This window comes from Cheilinus undulatus, linkage group 20 (genome assembly GCF_018320785.1).
Source record: "Cheilinus undulatus linkage group 20, ASM1832078v1, whole genome shotgun sequence".
NCBI lineage: Eukaryota > Metazoa > Chordata > Actinopteri > Labriformes > Labridae > Cheilinus > Cheilinus undulatus.
This window is the reverse complement of record NC_054884.1, coordinates 35,629,427-35,651,334: the sequence shown is the minus strand read 5'-3', so window position 1 is coordinate 35,651,334 and position 21,908 is coordinate 35,629,427. Positions and strand designations below refer to the sequence as shown.

The 21,908-nt window shown below is 38.4% G+C and overlaps 2 protein-coding genes across 4 annotated transcripts in view; both read left to right on the top strand.

The window, feature by feature from the left end:
- The first annotated feature begins 1,981 nt into the window (after positions 1-1,981).
- On the top strand, positions 1,982-16,003 carry tap2t (transporter associated with antigen processing, subunit type t, teleost specific). 3 transcript variants are annotated; one of them, XM_041815957.1, is made up of 12 exons: positions 1,982-2,112; positions 5,590-6,132; positions 6,258-6,372; positions 7,803-7,933; positions 8,559-8,764; positions 9,201-9,398; positions 9,554-9,682; positions 10,399-10,590; positions 10,678-10,851; positions 11,217-11,376; positions 13,787-13,923; positions 15,182-16,003. In XM_041815957.1, the coding sequence occupies exons 2-12, from the start codon at positions 5,634-5,636 to the stop codon at positions 15,374-15,376; spliced, it is 2,136 nt and encodes a 711-aa protein (XP_041671891.1). In that variant the 5' UTR covers positions 1,982-2,112; positions 5,590-5,633; the 3' UTR covers positions 15,377-16,003. The 3 variants fall into 3 exon arrangements, with proteins under 3 accessions (XP_041671891.1, XP_041671894.1, XP_041671892.1); XM_041815960.1 differs by lacking the exon at positions 15,182-16,003 and adding an exon at positions 11,495-11,541 and having other exon boundaries at positions 11,677-13,919; XM_041815958.1 differs by lacking the exon at positions 15,182-16,003 and having other exon boundaries at positions 11,495-13,919.
- A 2,381-nt stretch (positions 16,004-18,384) lies between these two features.
- Positions 18,385-21,908, top strand: part of acsf2 (acyl-CoA synthetase family member 2) — a 45,513-nt gene continuing 41,989 nt past the window's right edge. The window contains exon 1 of the mRNA XM_041815012.1: positions 18,385-18,752. Within this exon, the coding sequence (XP_041670946.1) occupies positions 18,634-18,752 (119 nt within the window). The 5' untranslated portion in view covers positions 18,385-18,633. The remainder of the gene's footprint in view (positions 18,753-21,908) is intronic.

Below are 21,908 nucleotides of genomic sequence, written 5' to 3'. Positions count from 1 at the left end.
AGGAAATGATGCAAAACTAATGTAACCTGATATTACAGTCACTCGTTTTATTTTACTCAGGTTAACAGAAAGCCTTGTTTTTTTTTTCTTCGTTTTTTTATCCATGATAAAAAAAAAAAAGGTTTTCTGGCAAACTATACTTGGCAACCTAAAATATGGTACTCTGCATCATATATCAGAGGTAATGATTGTTAAGTTTACAGCCACAATTCCAAAAAAGTTGGGGCGCTGTGTAAAATCTATATAAATACAAAAATGCAATGATTTTCTAATCCCATAAACCAATATTTTTCACATTAGATCACGAACATATTAGCCCATTTTGAACACATCTAAAAAACAGGCACAGAGAAACAAAAGGCTCCAAAAGCAGGTGATACTTATGAAGAACTGGAGGAGCTTTGTAACAGGTCAGTAACATGACTGGGTATAAAAGGAGCATTTTAGAGAGGCAGAGTCTCTCAGAAGTGAAGATGGGCAGAGGCTCACCAATCTGAAAAAGTGCATCAAAAAATGTGGAATGATTTTAGAAAAATCTTCCTAAATATAATATTGCAAAGACTTTTTTTATTCCACCATCTACCGTGCATAATATCATCAAACTATTCAGAGAATGTGGAGAAATCTCTGTGAGCAAGGAACAAGGCCAAAGGTCAATACTGGATGCTGGTTATCTTTGGGTCTCAGGAGCACTGTATTAAGATCAGGCATCGGGCATGATGAAGTCAAGTCTGTCAACACAGTTCACCATGAACAAATGACATTTAAAGCTGTATCATGCAAAGAAGAAGCCATATGTGAACACGATCCAGAAACGCCATCATCTTCTCTGGGCCAAAGTTCATTTAGAATGGGCCGAGGCAAATGGGAAAACTGATCTGTGGTCAGATGAATCAAACTTTGAAATTCCTTTTGAAAACCATGCACGCCCTGTCCTTTAGACTAAGAGAGAGACCATTCAGTTTATCAGTGCACAGTTCTAAAGCTTGTATCTCTGATGGTACCGGGTTGTATTAGTGGGCAACTTAAGCATCTGGAAAAGCACTTTTGTTGGTGAAAAGCAGATAGATGTTTAAGAGCAACATATGCTCCCATCCAGACATCATCTCTTTCAGGAAAGGCCTTGTATATTTCAGCAAGAAAATGCTAAACTACATACTGCATCACAGCAGGATTGCTTCACAGAATAAAAGTCTGGGTGCTGAACTGGTCTGCCTGCAGTACGGACCTTTACCAATAGAAACCATTTGGAGTATCATAAAATGAAAAATCTGGCAAAGAAACCCCAAGACTGGTGAGCAGCTAGAATCCTACCTCAGGCAAGAATGAGACAACAGTCCTCTCAAAACACCAGCAACTGGTCTCCTCACTTTTGGTCAGGGGGCTCAGATGGTAGTTAAAAGAAGAGAGGATGCTACACAATGGTAAACATGACCCTGTCCCTACTTTTTTGGGATGTGTTGCTGTAAAAAAAAAAAAAGAAGTACTTTTATAAAATGTCAAAATGTCTCAGTTTTAACATCTGATGTTGTTTATGTCCTCTTTGAACATAAAGTAGGTTTATGAGATTTGAAAATCATCCCACTTGCAGTTTTTATTTACATACACAGCGCCCCAACTTTTTTGGAATTTGGGTTGTCCTTTTCATAAATAAAACTATGCCCCTCGGTTTTATTCCACTTTATTTAAATGTTTATGAAAATAGACTTGTTCGTTAAGTTTTTTTGTGGGGATAAGGGATAATAATCTCTCTTTGAATATAAAAAACTTCCTTTATGTGAATTCTTCTTCTGTCGCTCAGAAGCTCCTTTTAAACTTAGATGTCGTCTGGCGCCATCTAGTGGCTTCAATGCGGAATTACAGGCAACCGTTAACTGTCAGAGGAAACGCGGAAGCATAAAGTTTAAAACTGTCATACAAACACCGGAAATAAAAATACATTTTTTCAAACTGAGTTTAGAAAATGAATGCTATTTGGCGTCTTATTTCTTTATTTTCCGTTTACGGTGACGTCACAGGAAAACAACGTGTCACTCAACTGAAAGTGAAACTAAACAGAAACAAACTTTAGCAGTTAGCAGCTAGCTAGCCGTGGACTGGGAGGGGGACAGGGTAAGTCTTCCACGTTTTACTCGATTAACTGAACTTTATGGTCATTTTAATGTGTAACAAGTTAATTCTGCTACATATTTAATCAGCAGCAAGGACAAAAAGGAGCAAAAATGTCACGAAGATGCTGAGGTAGTTACAGCAGTTGGCTAGTTTACAGTAAAAATAAAGGTAACGAACTACCTGGAGAGTCGGCTAACGCAACGTTATCAGTGTTTAATGGCTTGTGTTGGTAATACTGCACGAGGTATTCATGTTATTTTTCCTTTGTTTTGAGTAAATGTTCGCTTACTATTCAAGCTACCAGTTGAAATATGTTTCTCATTATAACGTCTTCATAAAATTCAGATAAAACTACCTTTGTGGCGCTTTGGCTCATTAAATGCAAACATTGAGATTTTGGGCTCCTTCTATGACATGCAGCTCTTTTATATGTATGTTTTAAGCTCCAGAATTTACATAAAACGAAACTGAAAGTGGATCAGGGATTTCCAAAGTCAGGGAAAAGCATGCTTTATTTGCAGGGTTGGAATTTGACGCTTTCATCTTTACCAAGCAGCGTTATTCAGTGAGGTATAACATAATAATAACCAGGGTTTTAGCACTCAGGTTATAGGCAGTTTAATAAGAGAGTTGGTGCATAAATGACCATAACTGTTGTTCATTTCAATCCTTGTTTTTTTCCAGTTCGTCGTTGTGATGTACTGTAAATTCATAGGCACTTTCCTGCATTATGAGTGTCAGATCTGTAAGAATTTAATATTTTGTGAAAGATTGCTGCAGTCTCGCACCAAAATTCAGACCTTGTTTAACTATCTTGGACCTGCAAGAGGCAAGACATCGATCCAAACACAACTTTATCAAACAGGCCAGCTGAGTAGAGAAATGCAGTCATATGATACTGAGTCAACAACCTCAGCACACAGCTGCCACAGCAGCTCTGACACAGGCAGGTTTTTTTGGTCAGTTAGCATGTAGGTCAGGGGTCATCAATCAATCAATTAATCAAACTTTATTTATGTAGCACTTCATACAAGACAATGTAGCACAAAGTGCTTTACAAACAGACAAATGAATAAAAGGAGCTCAAAGACCCAAGCCCACTCCACACAACTCTCTAACCCACCCACCCTGCAATCCATACTGGCAAATACATCGTAAATAAAAGACACTTTAAGAACAGGAAGCTTCTGTGCCCAGTACAGGCCGAGGAAACGCCATCTTAAAGGTTTAAAATGAGTAAACACTGGCGGTTAGGTTAAAATGTAAAATAAAATATCATCTAATTAAATAAAAATAAATTACAATAAAATAAAAGAGTGCTGTAATAAGAATAAAAGCTCTAAAAGGTTATTTAGGGCAATATGCCCAAACAAGAAAATTAAACACTTGGTGAAATATGATAAAACAAGAGGATAAACTACTAAAAGATCATTCTGAAGCTAAAACAGAATAAGATGAGTATATTAAATTCAGGTAAAAGCCAGGCTGAAAAGGTAAGTCTTGAGTTAGCTTTTAAAAACAGTAACATTAGGCGCAGCCCTCGGGTCTTCAGGTAAGCTGTTCTACTGACGGGGGCCGTAGTAAAAAAAGATGCATCACTGTAAGTTTTAGTTTTAACTTGAGGTACTATTTCCTTGATAGGCACTTTAGTGCAGAACTCTCAAATAAATTAAATTAATGTAATCAATAAGATGGTCAAATTGACCGATTTTTGTTTAAAGATTCTTATTGTCTTTCAAATTTAAATGATTTTAGGCTCTAACAGTGAAATCAGTTCCTATAACGCAGCCAGCTACAGGGGGGTGATTGAGACATTTTAGCCAAACATTTAGGGCTGTCCTGTTGTCCATCTCTAGGTTAGATGCTAATATGCTCTGTAGTGATGAGTAATAAACCCAAGTGAGAAACATGTGTTTCAAAAACACCAGAAGCCAGAAGTTGACACAAAAAATACCAACTTAACTCAAGAATAGAGTTAGTATTTAACATGTATCATGTTTGCTAATATCAGCAGGATTAATGGGGGATTAACGAGACAACAAAACATAAAGTCAATCCCGATTAAACTGATTTAATCTCAGTTGTTTTAATAGCTGTAGCACAACCTATCTTCTCCTCTGCACATTTTCTGGATTTAGAAATGACCTGGGGGCTGGATGGAAAGATGTGAGGGGCCTGATGTGGCCCCCAGGGGTGCCAGTTTATAATCATTGGTGTAGGTTTGCTCAGTTTTTCTCATAAAGTCAGTAAGAACAAGCAGAAGAAAGGTTTGATTTATGTCGTTTACTGTAACAAAGTCACTCTGTTAGGTAAGGCTACTTGTTTATCTGCTCTAGTGGCCAGTTGAGCAAAATCACCCAACACTGCTCAGAAGTACCTGCAGCTGGCTGGTGGCGGTTGCTGATTTCCAACCTCCTTTGTTGTCTCTTTAGTAAAGCCACACTTTAGGCAAGCCATGTTCGTCTCTTTCTGCAGCTGCTGGGATGTAGAATAATCCCACCTATGCTCCTTAAAGTCTCATTTCACTTTAAAACCTCACATACTGCTCAGTGGACAAGTCAAAAGTCAACTGCACTGTGTGATAGCCAACATTTACCTTTACACTGTCCCCTTTATTTCCTTTTCAGTCATAACAAGTTATTTTTTCTGTGGTTAAGTACATGTAATAATCTTCAGTCTACCCATATCCAAACAGGAGGTAAGTAACCCTTTGTTTAAGTCAGTAGGGGACAAAACAAATTATGAAAAAAAAGATTTTTGAATGCAAATTAGTGGAGTTTAAAATGTGCTGAAAAAGGCAGAATTATTTATGATTAACTAAAGAAATTCAGAGATTAACTGCACCACAAATATTTGATATATTTCTTATGGAAAGTAATTTCTTATATTTCAAATTAACTGAAGGCTGCTATACACAAAATTTCAGTTACAAATTCATATTGTTTTGTATTCTATGGTGTCATATTGTGTAATATCTTGTTTTTTTTTATCATATTATGGAGTTCTACTGTAATAAATCTACATGAAGTTTGCATGGACTTTATTTTCCCAGCTTAACACAGGCTGCTGTTCTCTGTAGACAACAACAAAACAAGCAGCTGCTGTCTGTATCAGGGCTTGTAACTCAAACAGTAAAAAAAATCCACTTTCTTTGCTTTAAGAATTAATGTCTTCAGTCCTCAGATAGTTACAGTGTGTTGTTGGAAGAAAAGGCAATGTACAGTGGTAAACATGCAACTGTCCCAACTTTTTTGGACTAATAAACAAAAAGAATGTTTCCAAGAAACATTAAAGTTTATCAGTTTGGACATTCAATATCTCTTTGCTCTATTTAATTGCATATAGGTCAAAATGGATTTGTAAACCACTGTACTTTGATTTTATTCAAATTTTACACATCCCAGCTTTTGAAATAGGGGTTGATGATGTATCAGCAAAAATCTGCAGAAATACTAACAGAGTTCTAACTCTTTCCAGGATCAGATTCAGGCTTGTGCAGTGTGACCATCGCACAAAGAAAAATGACGGATATAGCAGTGTGCGGATTGATAATTCTTCTCTTCGATGTGTTTCTGAGTTTGGCGTTCTGGATTGGACTGGTGCAGCTGAAGTGCCCCAGCTGTGGAGGACTAGCAGCTGTTTGGGCCTTTGGGACTGTAAAGTGGATTGCTCTTTATGTTTTCACCTCTATTCTGACTGATGGGAAGTCACCGGTCGTGCTGCGCCGTATTGTGGCGCTCCTCTGCTTTCTCTCTCCTGTGTTCGAAAGCGGGCGTGTCCTCATGGCTCCTCCCTCTGTGCCGTTCATCGGACTGTGTCCTGATCTTGGCGTGCTGTTCCTGGGCACCGTGTGCTCGTTACTGGCCTGTGTGGTTTGGGAGAAAGGCCTCTGGGATGATGGGAAGAGCAAGAAGACTGAACTGAACTCTAGACAGCTGCTTCTGAGGGTGCTTCAATACTTTAAACCAGATTATCTTTATCTGATTGCAGCTTTCACCTCCCTCATCTTAGCCGTCTACTGTAAGTTAAACAACTCTGATATTTACCTCAGGATTTTTTACTGTAAACAAGACTCCAAAAGCTCACATCACAGATACATGATGAATTTGTGTTTTCCTTGTCTGTTTTTGTTTCTGTTTTCACAGGTGACACATACATCCCTCTGTACCAGGGGAAGGTCATCGACATGCTCAGAGAATCAACACTGCAGAGCAGCTTCTATTACACCATCGGACAGCTGGTACTTTTCTCCCTTGGAAGGTAATTTTCACACCAAAATAAAATCTTTTCAGGGGTGCTAAGTCGCTAATTGGTTTTGTTTGTGCACTCTAATGACATCTTCAATGTGAGGGCATGTTTCTAACCATCCACTTTCCTTTCTTTAATATAAAAGCATTAAACCCCCTAGAAATCTGGGTAAAAAATTGTCAAAAATGTTTGTCACCAAGAGTCGTACACCGAACAGCGCTGAGACCCGCAACCAGTGCGCCGAGGACTATCTGCATATGGGCGCCTGCTCCACCCACCAAGCTAAACCTGCACCCTTGCTGTGTTGCTTTCATCCTGGGTTGGTTTAAATCACAGGTGTCAAACTCATGGCCCGGGGTCCAAATCCGGCCTGTGGAACAGTTTAATCCGGCCCACAAGATGATCTTATATTTCTGTTATAACTGGCCCATATGTATGAGGTCTGCAGATTTCCTCAAGCATAAAAATGTCAATTTTTCCTGGATGATTTAAGATATCCTTGTCAAGTCACAAAATCTAAAAAAGTAAAGAGTAAAAATATTTAGATGAGAAGTCAGGAATGTGGGAAAAGAAATGTATTTGTGTTTTAATTTCACATTTTCAATTTAGCATCTCACAATAAGGACTCAAACTTAGGATTTTGACTTTTAATTTCATACTGTGAGCATTTCAACTCATAATTTTGGCTTCTCATGTAATATTTTGAGCTTTAAGATTCATAATTCTAATTTTTAAGTGATGTTTTGACCTTTTTAACCAGTGATTTTGTATTTTACCTCATATTTTCAACTCCAAACTTTGACTTCATAATCCCATAGTTTGACCTTTAGACTCACAGTTAGAATTTTGAATCATATTATGACTTTTAATTTCATGATTACAAATTTTATTTCATATTTTGACCTTTTAAACTCATGATTTTGACTTCTTTCTAACATATTTGCAATTAAAAAACATTATTTTTCAATTTAATGTTTTGACCTTTTTGAACTAATAAATTTACTTTTCTCAGATTGTGAGACTTTAAACTTATCTTTTTTACTTTTTGAATGTCAAAATCGTTAATCATCAGTCCAAAGGTTTTTTTTTTTTCATATTTTATTACAAGTGAAACAAGGTCAACAGTTTATTGTTAAAAAAGGTGATGCTGTTAGGCCCTCAGGTTAGTCCTGAGTCCAGAATCCGGCCCCTGCTGTGATTGAGTTTGACACCCCTGGTTTAAATGGTCAGAATCCTGAGAATCTGAGCTTCCTGGTGGTGGATGGCTCCTATGAACAGTACTTTCATAAATGACTGAATAGTTTTTAAAAAATGCAGAAGTTTAAGGGGTTAAAACTCAAAAATAAATTTAAAGAAACGGTTTTCTTGGTTAGCATACCACATCCGTTTCATGAATTTCTGTAGTTAAATAATTGATTATTTTGTTGTCTTTATCCTCACAGCGCTCTGTTCTCTGGTTCAAGAGGAGGCATGTTTAAATGCGCTCTGGCCAGGCTGAATAAACGACTGCAGCATCTTCTGTTTAACACTCTCCTGAAGCAGGAAGTGCACTTCTTTGTCGCTAATAAGCCAGGTAAGACACGCCACAGTAGACACTACATATGCTATTACACACTGCATCATAACAAAGCTTTTTAGGGATTTTGAAGGGTCAAAACTTGAGATTTAATTTTTTCTAAGTAGATTTTCTTTTCAGAAAGCAAACTACAGAACCATAGTGAGTTGAATTAATCACATTTATCCAAAGGGTTAAATTGAACATGCTATTCCAAATCCATGGTATATTTATCTTTCTGTTTTTATTTGAATAATAAAAAAGTTAATTAGTTAAAAAAAATGCTAAAGACAATTGTCAAAAATGACCCCTTGCAGGAGAGGTGGTAACGATCAGAACGTGTGTTGTGAAAGTGGTTGCCTTCACTATAGAGAGCTGTGAGAAACACATGAAGTGTCCAAATATTTGTGTTGTTTTAATGTAAGTGGTCTGACTGTGTTAAAGGGGTCTTCATTTACCAGAAGAGCAACGCAGACTATAAATAGTTTAAAAAAGATAAACAACCTGTTGCTGATCAATGCAATCGTGGAAAGGAACTTCAAACCAGCTGTGACTGAATAGATCTTCCCCCATCACCTGCATCAAAAACTAAAAAAATGAATCGATCAGCTTCCTGTTGATGCTCTCAGTCTCGGTCTTCCAGGCCGTCTCTCCTCCCGCCTACACTCTGACGTGGACCGGATGGGTCGCACTGTGGCACTGAACGCCAACGCCCTGGTCCGCAGCTCCGTCAAATTTTGCCTCATGCTCTACGTGATGATGGAGCTGTCCTGGGAGCTCGCTGTGCTCACCTGCATCGAGATGCCCCTGCTGGCCGTCTTGCAGAAAAAATACTCAGATTATTCCCGGGTAAGTGGACTGAAGTCTCAAAAACAGGAAAAAAGGAATGAATACAGTATAATTGGAATGACCAAATGATTTTTAGGAGAACGGGGTACGGACTAGAATTTCTTTCTTTAACACTGAGTTCCTCGCTATAGGTTACAGAAAAAGTGAAAATGATGCTGTCATTCACCAGTGGGGGCACTGCAGAGCTAGAATTGAGCATTTCTCTACTGACATCAAGATGATGATTTGGTGTGTTTAATGCATGAACACAGTGCCAGCTGTTTAATCTCAGGAGTTGGAGAATAAAACTAGCCTGCTGTCAAAATTGACTTCAATATGAGATTTTTGGATCTTTTTTGAAAAATCAGATGCATTAGGCTTTGGGAATGATGTTAGGTGTTACAGTGATCAGCATCTGTCCTATACTTTAAATAAATCTGTGTTTTTCTTTAAACAGGAGCTGAAGGAACAGATCCAGGAATGTCACGCTCAGAACAGGGACCTGGCATCCCAGATAATCAGTAAGATTCACACGGTCCGAAGCTTCAGGGCAGAAAAAGAAGAACTGAGAAGATACAACACAGCTGTAGGGCAACTGTCTGCTGTGAATACTCGGTCAAGGAACTATGGATCACTCTACAGCCTCATACGGAGGGTAGGAGGACTTTAGTGCACACTCGTGGCCATATTTGCTTCTTCAGTAATATTAGAAAACTTTGGCATGATTTTAAGATTTTCTGTGATGGTTGTCGATGTTGAATCTGACGTGAGTTATTTCTCTCTCTCTCTCTGTGTTCTTTTTACATTTAGATGCTGAGTCTGGGGATTAAAGTTTTGATGTTGGTCGAGGCTCGGACTCTTATCTCATCAGGTCGACTTAGCATTGGTGGTCTTGTGACCTTTCTGTTGTATCAGAAGCCGATGTTGTACAATTTAAGGGTGAGTCATATTTAAACGGTCTGACATGTGCAGGGGTCCCAGTCAGTTTGTGTGTGTTAGTGTTAGTTTTACAAATGTAAATAAAATGCAAGCTGCCATGCAGTCAGATTTTTACAAAACACAACCACAGAATCCCACCCACAGGTAACCTTCCCTATTTTACCATTAAAATCTTCAATGTAATATCAAACTGACAGAGACGGCAAAGGTCCTCATATTCTCTACTTACGTAGAAGTACAGATAATTCTGTGAGAAAGACTAGTAAAAGTAGAAGTAATCAATCAAATCCTTTACTATCAAGATGAATTCTGTGATTTAATCCCCTCCAGAGTGTCTTCTCATGGAGTTTGACTCTCAGATTCCTCCATCTGTGATTGAATCACAGCTCACAGGCTAACTCAGACTTCCAGAAACCCCTCTCCAGGGGCCACTCTCTGCCCAACTCTCACAAACTGTGAAGTAAAATGCCATTGTTACAGTTTCTCATGATCAGTTCAAATGAAATAGCAAATAGGCTGATGGTTACAATAATTCATTGAACTGATTAAAAAAAACATTTATTATAAAGTTGGTAATTTGTAAGGTAGATTGAAATATTAGATGATTACAAATTAACCTTGATTGAAATAAAAGAGGTGTGTAAAATGAAATAAGAAGAAATTAAATTGATGTATCATGCTTGTTGACGGAGATTCTGTTCTGTATTTTTTAACAGGAGATTATGTACTCTCTTGGAGAAACGGCGTCTACAGTCGGAGTCATCGACAAAGTCTTCAGCTACCTGGACAGACAACCAAAATGTAAGAAGGCCGGAGAGTTAGCTCCAGAGAATCTGGAGGGAGGAATCGTTTTCAAAGATGTCACCTTCACGTATCCATCAGATTCTCAGGGTGAACCCTCTCTGAAGGTAACAGGATAATAGTTTCAAACCATGTTCTGTTGAGGTGTTTGGATTGATTTTAACTCTTAATTCATTAAAATGTGATCTGTGCAGTCGGTTTCGCTGAAGCTGCAGCCTGGAAAGATGACCGCTTTAGTCGGTCCGTCTGGAAGTGGAAAGACGTCCTGTGTGAGTCTCCTGAAGCGGCTGTACGAGCCTCAGGAGGGAGAGATCCTTCTGGACGGAAAACCGCTGCACCATTATGAACACAAGTACTTCCATCAGAAGGTACAGTCAGCGCCGTGAATCATGAAGAAAAAATTATAAAGAAAGAAATAACACCAGAAATAAGTAAAATAGCAAAAACTGTTAAACATCCCCCATCTAAATTTTTCATGGGCAGGCTTTTAATGTGAACAGTCATAGAGTGAGACAAACTTCATTAATGCAGCACTAACACAGGACAACACAAAATGTTCCAGAATAAGTAAATAAAGGTGCAGCTGTTTCAGAAAATTAAGAAGATAAAGAAAATGGAAATACAAATATCAAAGTCTGCACAACTATGCACAACTAAAGCATCTATACTCCAGAAATCCAACAATGTTAACCAGAACTACACTGAAATGAATGTTTTCATTGCCTTTGTTTAGGTGGCCTTGGTTTCCCAGAATCCCGAGCTGTTTTCTGGCTCTCTGAGGTACAACATTGAATACGGCCTGAAGGACTGCAGCATAGAGAAGGTGAAAGAAGCTGCAGAGAAGGCAAATGCAGACACATTTATCAGTGAACTGGAGGACGGATACGACACAGGTAAAGAAGTCTATTTAGAACCATACACTTCAGTTATTACTATTTTTAAGCAAGTAGGGCTATGAAAAAAACAGGTTTTAAACTTTGATATGATGCATGTAAAATCCATGTCATGCAGAGACCTGCTATGATACCACAACCAGCAATAGAACACCTTTAAATCCGGTATTTGGTGATTTTTTGGTTGTGATTTCCAACAATTGCAGGCAAACTCATGCACATAAAACACTGGTGATGTATGCATTTGCCAGAATTATACTTCAGTGTTGAATGCTGTAGCTTGTGCTTTTGTCTTTGTAGTGCTGATTCCTTCACAGAGGCCTATGCAAGTAGCAGACAAGAACCTCCTTAAAACTGTAACTATGCACCAAATCTTTGCTGACAGCAAGTCCTGTGGTTGGTCCACTAGGTGCCTCTGGGTGACCGCCAGTCTCTGAGTAATGTCTGCAGGCATATTTTCTCTACTTTAGTTTGAGTTCAACGGCTGGACACAGCAATGCAACTGGTCAAATGAACTTTCAAGTATCAGGAAATACCAAATGTGAACATCCTCATCTACTTCTCTCTCAGAGGCTGAAAAAGTGATAGAACTTCCCTTTTCGCTGTTCGATGCATGTCCTCCCCCACTCTTGCTCTGCATATTTTCTGACAGTCTTCACCTATCTGATCATAACAAAGACTAAAAACGGCTGACAATAATCTTAAAAGATCTGGTTTGTATCAAGGACACTGCACTTTTTTTATTCTTATCATTTAGAGCAGACATTTGCGGTCAATGCTGGTAATTCCTCAATTTCCTCCTCTACCATCACTTGTGGTGTACCAAAAGGTTTGGTTTTAAGCACCATTTTATTCTCTATTAACATGCTGAGTCTTGGCCAGATAATTCAGAATCAAAATAAGAAGACAGTCTGGCTGCATCTCTGACAGCCCCTCTCACAGACCATTAGTCTGAGATGATTCAATTCAATTTACATTCATCAAATAAGCACAATTCAAACATTTCAGACCAAGCAACATTTCATAAATAAGAGAAGAGGGGAAGCTCAGCTGTCTAATAAGCCAATGTAGCTAAGTTAGCTTTAGCAATGTGAGCTTTAGGAAATGAAGCTAAAGCTAACATAGCTATGCTAGCTAGATAATAAACATTACTACATTAGCCAATAAAGCTAAGTAAGCTTAAGCAATGTGACCTTTAGCAAATGTACCTAAAGCAAACAGCTTCTCTAGCAACATAATACACGCTACCTCATTAGCTAGTGTACCTAAGTTACTTTTAGCAATGTGAGCTTTAGCAAAAGTAGCTAAAGCTTCCATAGAGAACGTAGCTTACATAGCTGCTTTGTGTGCTTAGTTTTACCTACATTAGCTATGCTAGCTCTTTTAGCTACATAACTAAGTGTTAACTAAGCAGTTTATGCTGCTAACTGAGCTACTTAAGCTATACATGCAGTGTTAAAATGTTTTCATGGAGGATGAGCTTTTTTCCTCTGCACAGACTGTTTATCTGGCTTTTTAACCTTCTGTAATCAGGTTTTGCAGAGCAGGTTTTTAACTTTAAATTAAAACCTTAAGTCTCGGGGCGCAGGTGGCCGAGTGGTTGAGGCGCACCCTATGTGCGCGGGCGGCCTGGGTTCGTGTCTGGCCTGGGGCCCTTTGCCGCATATCCCCCCCCCCCCTTGTCCCCTGTCCTCCTCTATCTAATAAAGGCACAAAAATGCCCAAAAAATTGACCTTAAAAAAAAAACATTAACTCTTACCCTAACTCTAAACAGAGGTTTAATATGATTTTATTTTGAAACTTTTAGTGTGTATTTCCATTCTGAATTGATGGTGTCTCAGATGAACAGTGTGAGAGAGTAGCCATCAGAGATGTACATTCTGTGGCAAGATCCCTCTCAAATAAAAATTTTATCAGAAAGCATTCTAAAGTAGAGTAAATTTATTCCAAGTTAAACTGGATATTTTGTGACAGTATTATTCTGTGGTGTTGTAAAACATTTCTGATAATTTGTAGTTTAAATATTCAGTATGATATAGAAGCCATATGCTTTCTTTCTTCATTTTCACTTAAAAATGAATGGATATAAACAAATGATATACCTGCTTTTCTTTAATCATAAACCTGGTCATATAATTGGGAATAACTCAAGCTCGAATGAACACTGTAGCAAAAATTGTGCTGTTACAGACACTAAAAATACTCAAGAACTTAGTTAAACTAGGGCAAACTGCTGCATTGTGCAACTATAATAGACACAGGAATGGAAAGCAGGTAAATATTAACTTTACCAGCCGAAGGGTGTGGCAGAGGTGACTGTAGGGACAGTATTTGTTTCTGACTGAAGATGTGGATGTTCAGTAATGTTCGCTGTTTAATTATTTACATGCCTTTTGTTTGATTTTACAGATGTACGGGAACGTGGAAGCAGACTGGCAGGTGGCGAGAGGCAGACCATCGCCATTGTCAGAGCTCTGGTTCGAGACCCTCAGGTCATCATACTGGACGAGGCCACCAGCAAGCTGGACGTTAACATGCAGCATGCTGTGAGTAAAATGCTGATAGTTTATCAAGTCCACACAGTCAGTAAACAACCCAACTTTGCTTTTAACCAAACAGGAGCCAGCTTTGGTCATTCACGTAAAAGAGCCAGCTCTTAAACCCAGTTCATCCATGAACAACACGTCAGCAGTCATCACAGTAGGAACAAGCTAGTGAAAGCTGCTTCTCTTTCTGCTCCTTTTTTTCCCTGTAAATTTCTGCCATAAGCATGACAAGAAAATCTCAGCAATAATCTCCTTTCAAGAAAACCAGGCCTTTGAAAATCTATTAGTCCATGACTTATGTATCTTTAGATGTAAAAGATTCTGCCTCTGGTCTTTGTAAAGCCTTTTTTTCCTTGAGTTTTAGAGCTGATATGTATATTAAATAAGCTTTCCCATTGTTCCTTTACCTCACAGTATGACCTGATCTCAACTCTAATCTAAAGCTGCGGTATGGCCCCCTCAGGGCGGAGTTTTCCACAGTAGTCTGAAGAAAAAAAAACATTTCCCCCTCGCTTTAGGACGTCACTGATTTTAAGATAACACACCAGAGAAGATAAAGTTCCTTCAGCCTCTAGCTTATACATGATATAACATGTACATGGATGGTTAGGGTATGGATGATAGATGCAGACTTAAACAACCTCTCTGTTGTCATGTGGGTGGGGTTTTTTTTTGGACTCAGGAATGTGGACAAACAGAGCAGACTGCTGTTACATTTCTGTGAGAACCAAAGACACCCCAAGGAGAATTGTAACATCTGGTTTGAACTGTGGATAAGGAAGACTATATGTTTAAAAGAACTGCAACAAAGAACCTTTTATGGGATCATTTTAAGTGTATGCAGAAGGCTTTAATGATCTAACTTTCCTCCTGTTTTTTCACCTCCTGCCCCTCATCAGTGCATCATACAGATCACATGGCTGCAAACAACCTATACATCATACTTTAAATAATTTGGTATTTTTCTCATCGGTCATACCAAAATATTAAAACCATACAATCCATGAATTTAGAGCTTAAAACTTAAATAATAGTTTTTAGAACAAATATGAGATGGATAAGTAGTGAAAGTAATTCACAGTTGATCTGATTAAAAAAGACAAGTTTGAGGAGGTGAAACTCTAGTATCAGTTTTATCAGTTATTGCTGTAGTTTTGATCTTTTATGCACTGACACCTCCTAAACTATTTTAGTTTATCCAGACACACAAATTGATTTAAGTTAACGTTGTGTTTCACTGTTGGTTTCTGTTTCTCAGGTTCTGCAGGAGGTCCTGTCTTGCGGTCGGACCGTCCTCATTGTGGCTCATCAGCTGAAGACGGTGGAGAAAGCCGATCACATCATCTTCATGGAGAATGGAGAAGTGGTGGAGGAGGGGACCCACGAAGAACTGATGGCTAGGAGAGGACGCTACCACCGCCTGAAAGAGGAGCTGTTCACTCAGACTGAGTAGATGGAGCTTCAGCTTTACCATACATGGACTTAAATATGAGCATAAGAGTGTATGAAATGTTTTAGTTCTCCTCATATCTGGTAAGCATTTTAACAGAATTAATCCAGTATTTGAAGGAGGGGATTGTTACAGTTAAAGTATGAATAAGAATGAATCATATTTTTCCATGTAAAAATTACTTTTCATATCACTCCACTGGCTAGGCTGACATCAGAAAGAGACGATACTGAGTGCCAAAGGGAATTGATTAAGAGTCAATGATGGCTCAGTGTATTTCTTTTCATGTAATTAAAATAATGGGGATTACTGTGGTGAAATTCCAACATGATTGCAGAGACAGAGAAGAATCTCTGGGATCAACACCACTACAGCATCTTTATCAATGTTAGTAAATGCAATTAGACTTGGTGGTCATTTCTGGGCAAAATGCATATATTCAAGAGAACATCACTGTACTTGTATTTACTTGTGTAAACATGTGTCACTCCTACTTATGAGGTTAGAACTTGTAATTGTCTCTTTTTTTTTTTTTTAATGTCCAGACAAAAAAAAAGATGGAGGTGTAAAGTACAACTTTAATAAGAAGGACAGGAAAGAGACGGTTAGGGGCAGAGAAAAAGTAGAGAAGATTGTGTGCTTTGTTTACAGTTTAATTTCAGAGAATGCTTCATTGTGCCTTTCAAGTTAAATCACTGAATAAAAGCTTGATTTTTTGTATTATTTGGTAATTTAATGTGAGTAAAACATAAAATGAAATGTGTTTTCTTGGTTGTTCTTCATTGTGTTAAAGATGTGTTTTTAATCACACTTACATCCTGTTAAACAGGAGGACATATTGTAAGCCACAGGGATGTTTTTAAGAAAGCAGGTTATTACTTTAAACCAATCAATGATTTCTTACACAGAAATGTTGGAGTGCTGAAAAGTGTAAACATACAGCTCTCATTACTTGGTCGGGGTTCCTTTTGCATGAATAACTGCAACGGTGAGGCGTAGCATGAGGGCAATCAGTCCGTGGCACTGCTGAGGTCCTTATGAAGTGCAGGTTGCTCTGATAGTGGCCTTCAGCTCTTCTGTATTATTGGGTCTGGTGTCTCATCTTCCTACTCACATTACCCTGTAGATTCTCTGTGGGGTTTAGGTCAAGACAGTCTGCTGGCCAGTCAAACACAAGGATACCTGTTCCTAAAACCAGGTTTTAGTACTTTTAGCAGTGTGGGCAGGTGCCAAGTCCTGCTGGAAAATGAAATCAGCATCTTCATAAAGCTGGTTGGCAGAGGGAAGCATGAATGTCTTTAAAATCTCCTGGTAAATGGCTGTGCTGACCTTGGACCTAATAAAGATGACATGGCACCCCAAACCACCACACTGACTGTAGAAACTGAAAACACTGAACCTTAAGACCTGAAAGATTCTGTACTTCTCTGATCTTCCTCCAGACTAAAACAAAATGTCTTAAAATGTTTCGCTCTGTATGAAAGAAATCTAGAATTAATGGAAGCCTAACTTTCTGATGTAAATCATGAGAAAAAAAAAATAACTTACATGATATTCTATTTTTTTAGATGCACAGTATTTCTGATACCTTTCTTTGTCAATAATTTGTAATTAAAATGATTTTAGGAACATTTTAAAATGAAGAGAAAAAAAAATCTAAAATTCAAGACACTCAAGCTGGGCCACCCTCAGAATTGTCTGGGCCCCTGACAAACCCAGAGAATGAGCCCTCCCCAGTTGATAATAGCAGAGTGTGTGTTGGGTTAGTAGCTTGGATCTGATGTTGAAGTCATTAATCTGTGCCACTTTTGTGCAATGCTTGATAGCCACCTCTCATCTCTTGTGTGCACTTTTTACCCAATTTGTCTTTATTTTTAATCCATTTTGCCAATTTTTTTTACCCATTTTTGCCTTTTTGCATTAATTTTGCCACATTTGGGCTGTTTTTCATCACTTTTTATCCACTTTGTTAACCCACTTTTGCCGCTTTCTACCTATTGTTTTGCCTTTGTTAACCTTTTCCCACTTTTAACCAATTTTTGCCTATTTAAACCCATTTTGCCACATTTTAGCCCCTTTTCATCACTTTTTTCCCCACCCATGTCACTACAAAACCATCTTTGACACTTTATAATCACTTTCACCATTTTTTTCTGCTGATCAATTTTGCCACATCTGTACCCCATCTTTTTTAACTGCTTTTCACCACTTTTTCTGTCATTTTTGCCACTTTTTACCTATTTTTTCTATGTTAACCCATTTTTTTGCCACTTTCTACCTGTTGTTTTGTCTCTTTTAACCTTTTCCACACCTTTAACCAATTTTGGCCTATTTAACCCCATTTAAACCCCATTGTAGCATCTTTTTATCGTTTTTTTCTCCACCCAAGTCACTGTTAAACCATTATGAACACCTTTTAACTGCTTTTCACCACTTTTTCTGTCATTTTTGCCACTTTTGACCAAATGATTTCTCTATTTACCATTTTTTTGGCCACTTTCTACCTATTGTTTTGCCTCTGTTAACCTTTCCCCCACTTTTAACCAATTTTTGCCTTTTTATACCAATTCACTGCCCCTGTTAATCATATTTCACCACCTTTTGTGCTCATTTTGGGGGAATAGCCATTTGGCCACTTTACCACCAACTTTTTGCCCATTTTTTAACACATCTTTTAACACATTTTTGCCACTACTAACCCATTTTATTATGTTTTAAGAGAGGAGTGGGTGAAGAAGGCTACTATGGTATATATTATCTCCCCTTATGGACGGCCTTGTAAAGACATGTCTTTGACAAAAATTGACAAAGTAATATAAAGTGAGATTTTTCAGTGTTGATGCGTCTTTCAGCTGTTTTAAGAATAAGACTTCAGGTTAAGTCACTCTGGGGTTTTTTCGGGTCTTTAAACATGTGTGGAAGAGATTTCTGGCTGTCATACAAGGATAAAGAGAGATCACGTGACCCCTTTAAGGTCCAACATTAGTGGTTTGGATGTGATGTTGTTTCCTTGTAGTGCTGAGCGCCACCAGCAGGCGCAGACAGCAGCAGTTAGAGAACTCTGTGTACAGCTATTAAAGTGCTGAGCGTTCAAGGTCCGACAAACAGGCTGCGCATTTCAACACTTAGAGTCCTCTGACGTGTTTTAAATCTGTGTTTTTCTGTGAAATCTCCGTGTCTGCCGTCCTGCAGCTCTCTGGATTGTTCTGTGTTAAACCAGCGTCAGTGAGGAGGGGCGCGGTGAGCTGCAGCTGCACACAATGATCCCCAGGATGGTGTTCCTCTCCCGGGCACTGAGGAGACAATGTGCCGCTCCTGGAGCTTTGCAGACCCTGGTCAGAGCATGGACTCGGAGGACTGGACTACCTGCAGCCTGCCGGTGAGTTTCTCTCACTAAAACTTTTAATAGACTGAAGAAAAGTGAAACAACAAGAAGAGATCATTTTAAAGTGAAGGCATGCAGCTGCAGAGATGTATAAGGAAATTATTTCAAAATCAACTTCACAATGAAATATTGTTCATCGAGGACTCTTAAAGGACGCTTTCTGATGAAGTTCGTTTGGGGTCAAACGACTCTGAATTTTTTCTTAAAAAATATTTAGTTATTTTCTCAAGTTTTGTTTAATCTTGACTGTCCTGCTGATGCGTGAACATAAACTTTTCTTTAGTTTGCAAAGCTCAAAAATAAAGTTATTATGTTGCATTGACATCTGATAGTATAAGAAGTGTAGGAAGGGGCGGAGACATGAGGAGCACGTATGTGGTGTTTTGTCAACAGGGCCGGACACAGAAGCAAGGCAGGGTGCCCAGGTGCCTCCTCAGATTTTAAATGAAATGTCTCAACAATCAACAGTCGGAGGAAAAGATAGACAGTACTACTAGTTTTTTCTTTATTTCCAGTGCTTTTACTGTTTGTCTAACCTTGCAAAGCAGATGGATACGCCTGTTTCTGTGTTTCTCACTGACGAATCCATCTTGCAAAGCTCCCATCTGAACCGTTTGGGCCCAGTTATAAAGTTACAGGTCCAGTCAGCGACAAAAGGAAGTACTTTTGCGGTCGGCAGTGTTGTGACATATGCAAGCAGCAACAAGAGGCCAGTGCAATTATGGCGGAAGAGATTAGCGTGGATGCTGCTGAAGCGTAAGTTTTATCAGAACTTGACGACATTTCTTCAGTAGAATAAGAACAAAGAACAGCAGTGAGTTGTTTTCTTTTCAAAGACAACAAAAGTCGTGTACTGACTCATCTACAGTCGTCATGGTTCGGATTATGCAGTTCTCTATAGCGTTTACTTGTCGGTAGTGGCGCATCTCAGTTTGGGGCTACAACGTTGCGTGTTTTGTTGCTCTGATTGGCCCGTAAAAATGTGACAGAACGTTCATCCAATCACCCGCCGAGTTTTTCTTTTCAAAGGCTCTGCCCTTTCCCAAACACTGTCTATGGAAGGTTTACCAGATGGATTGTGTGAAACAGATCCAACTGGCATGTCAGGTTACTGTTTGTCTACTTTTTGCATGCAAATGCAGTCTTTGATGTGTGCTCTATATGCATGTATGTGCAAATATAATCCATTTAAAACAGTTTAAAACCATTAACCATAATTTAAGACATAAATATCCTGCATGCATGCACTTCCTTGGCCCCAGCATGGATGAAAGAGGTGGTTTTTGTTTTTTTGTTTTTTTTTTTGGATGTATGCACACAGGTACTTGTATGCAGTGTTCACACAACTGATATAACTGTTCCCCTGGACAGTCATTAAATAAAATGGCGGCATGTAAGAGGGCCAAAATAAGAGGAGTACAAGACAAGTGTTTCCTCTGTGGGACAATCACAAATTTTATCTTTTTTTTTTAAATAAACTCCCTACAGCTATTAAAAGACTCCAAAAACAACTGAGATTGAAACAGTTAATTCAGTAATGGTTTTAAGTTTCATCCATCTATAAGTAATTATTAGCCAGTATAATGCATGCTAAACTTGTATTTATCAGCTATTCTTAATGAAAAGTGCTGTTTTCTATGGAAACTTTTGACTTAAGGTGTTTTGGGAGTGCAGTTTTCCCACATGGGTTTTTCATTTACCACTACACAGCATATTAACATCAAGCCATGTGATATTCGGCTAAAATATCTCAGTCGCCCCCTTGTGGCTGAGATATTTTAGAGACTGATCTCACTGTTGGAGCCTAAAAAAATGCGTATATCTGAAAGAAAATAAAATATGTATGTAAAAAAATATGTTAAGTTTATAACATATATGACATAAAATGATAATTTGAGAATTATTTCGAAAGTTTGCCCCCTACCAAAATGCCTGTTTAGGAGAAAGCTGGCCCTTGTACAAATGTAGTTGATGACCCCTGTAATAAAATCTTCTGGTCCTCTCTTTGAAAACATAGTCTGCCTCTTTTTCATGAACATTGAAAGGAAACACTCCACTTCTTCATTTTTACTTTGAAAGGACTTGAATGCCAAACTTGAACTGTAAATGGGGGTTTTGATATTGTTTTAGATTTTTTGGTGCTTATCCAATAAAGACTGTGAGTACTTGTTTGAACTCTGGTTTTTAGCTGGACTGATTGTTTTATTTGGCTCTGCCTTTAAAAAAATGAGAGGGAGGAGGAGTTCAGTCACATTACAACCAGTGGAAGCTGCAGTTATATAATATTAACTCACAAAGTCACTGTAAGAAAGGTAAAGTAGGTCACATCTCTACAAGGCTGGTTTACAAGAACACAAAGCTGACAGCTGCCCCCACCCTAATGGCCCCTCTGGAAACTCGGGACATGTTGCAATCTTGTAGGTTCACATTAGGACTACCAGTTCTGAACTCTTGACCTACTTCACAGAGATGCCACACTTTCTCTGTCTCTGCAGCATGCTAGACAGCTCTCTGTACTACAGAGTGAAGCTGTCATGGTACTGGAATGTTGGACCTTGATAAGATAAGAGTTAGAATCACCTTCTTGATACTCCAGCAGCAAAAATGCAAGCCCATAAAATTGGGTTGTCTCCTAAGACATTTTCTTAAAGATCCTGTAAAGTGAAATCCCAACTCTGTGTCTTAACACACTCGATATGTTGGAATAAGGTTGCTGTAAACATGTGAAAACACTGAGATCTATGTGTGACTGAAGTTTGGATTTAGAACGTTAGAGAGTTTTTCAACTCTTTTTAATGTGGGCGGGGCAAATAGGGGGGTCATAACACATTGGCCTGTCATACAACAAACTTAAATACAGATTGATTTTCACTTGACAGCATTTTTAACTTTTGCTTGTTTATGAGACTCTGAAAGAACTTAAAAAAAATCGGCATTTGCTACTAAGTTAATTTGAGTGAACTACAGCATCCTTCTCTCTTTGCTTGAGGTACCTTTTGATAAAATGTCAACAAATATCTGTAGTTAATGTGAAACTTTGGTCCTTTACAGCACTATCGATCAATGAAATAATGTAGATTTTATCATATTATGGTATTAAAATGTAGATTTGACAGGTTTACTACAGAAGCAGGAATCAACAGTAGCAAA

What these genes read in the sequence shown, in the direction of transcription:
- tap2t (XM_041815957.1), top strand. Translation starts at nt 5,634, where the DNA reads ATGACGGATATAGCAGTGTGCGGATTGATAATTCTTCTCTTCGATGTG. An exon ending in CTTTGTCGCTAATAAGCCAG is followed by an intron (nt 7,934 to 8,558) that starts GTAAGACACGCC and finishes TCGGTCTTCCAG; the next exon opens with GCCGTCTCTCCTCCCGCCTA. An exon ending in TCTACAGCCTCATACGGAGG is followed by an intron (nt 9,399 to 9,553) that starts GTAGGAGGACTT and finishes TTTTACATTTAG; the next exon opens with ATGCTGAGTCTGGGGATTAA.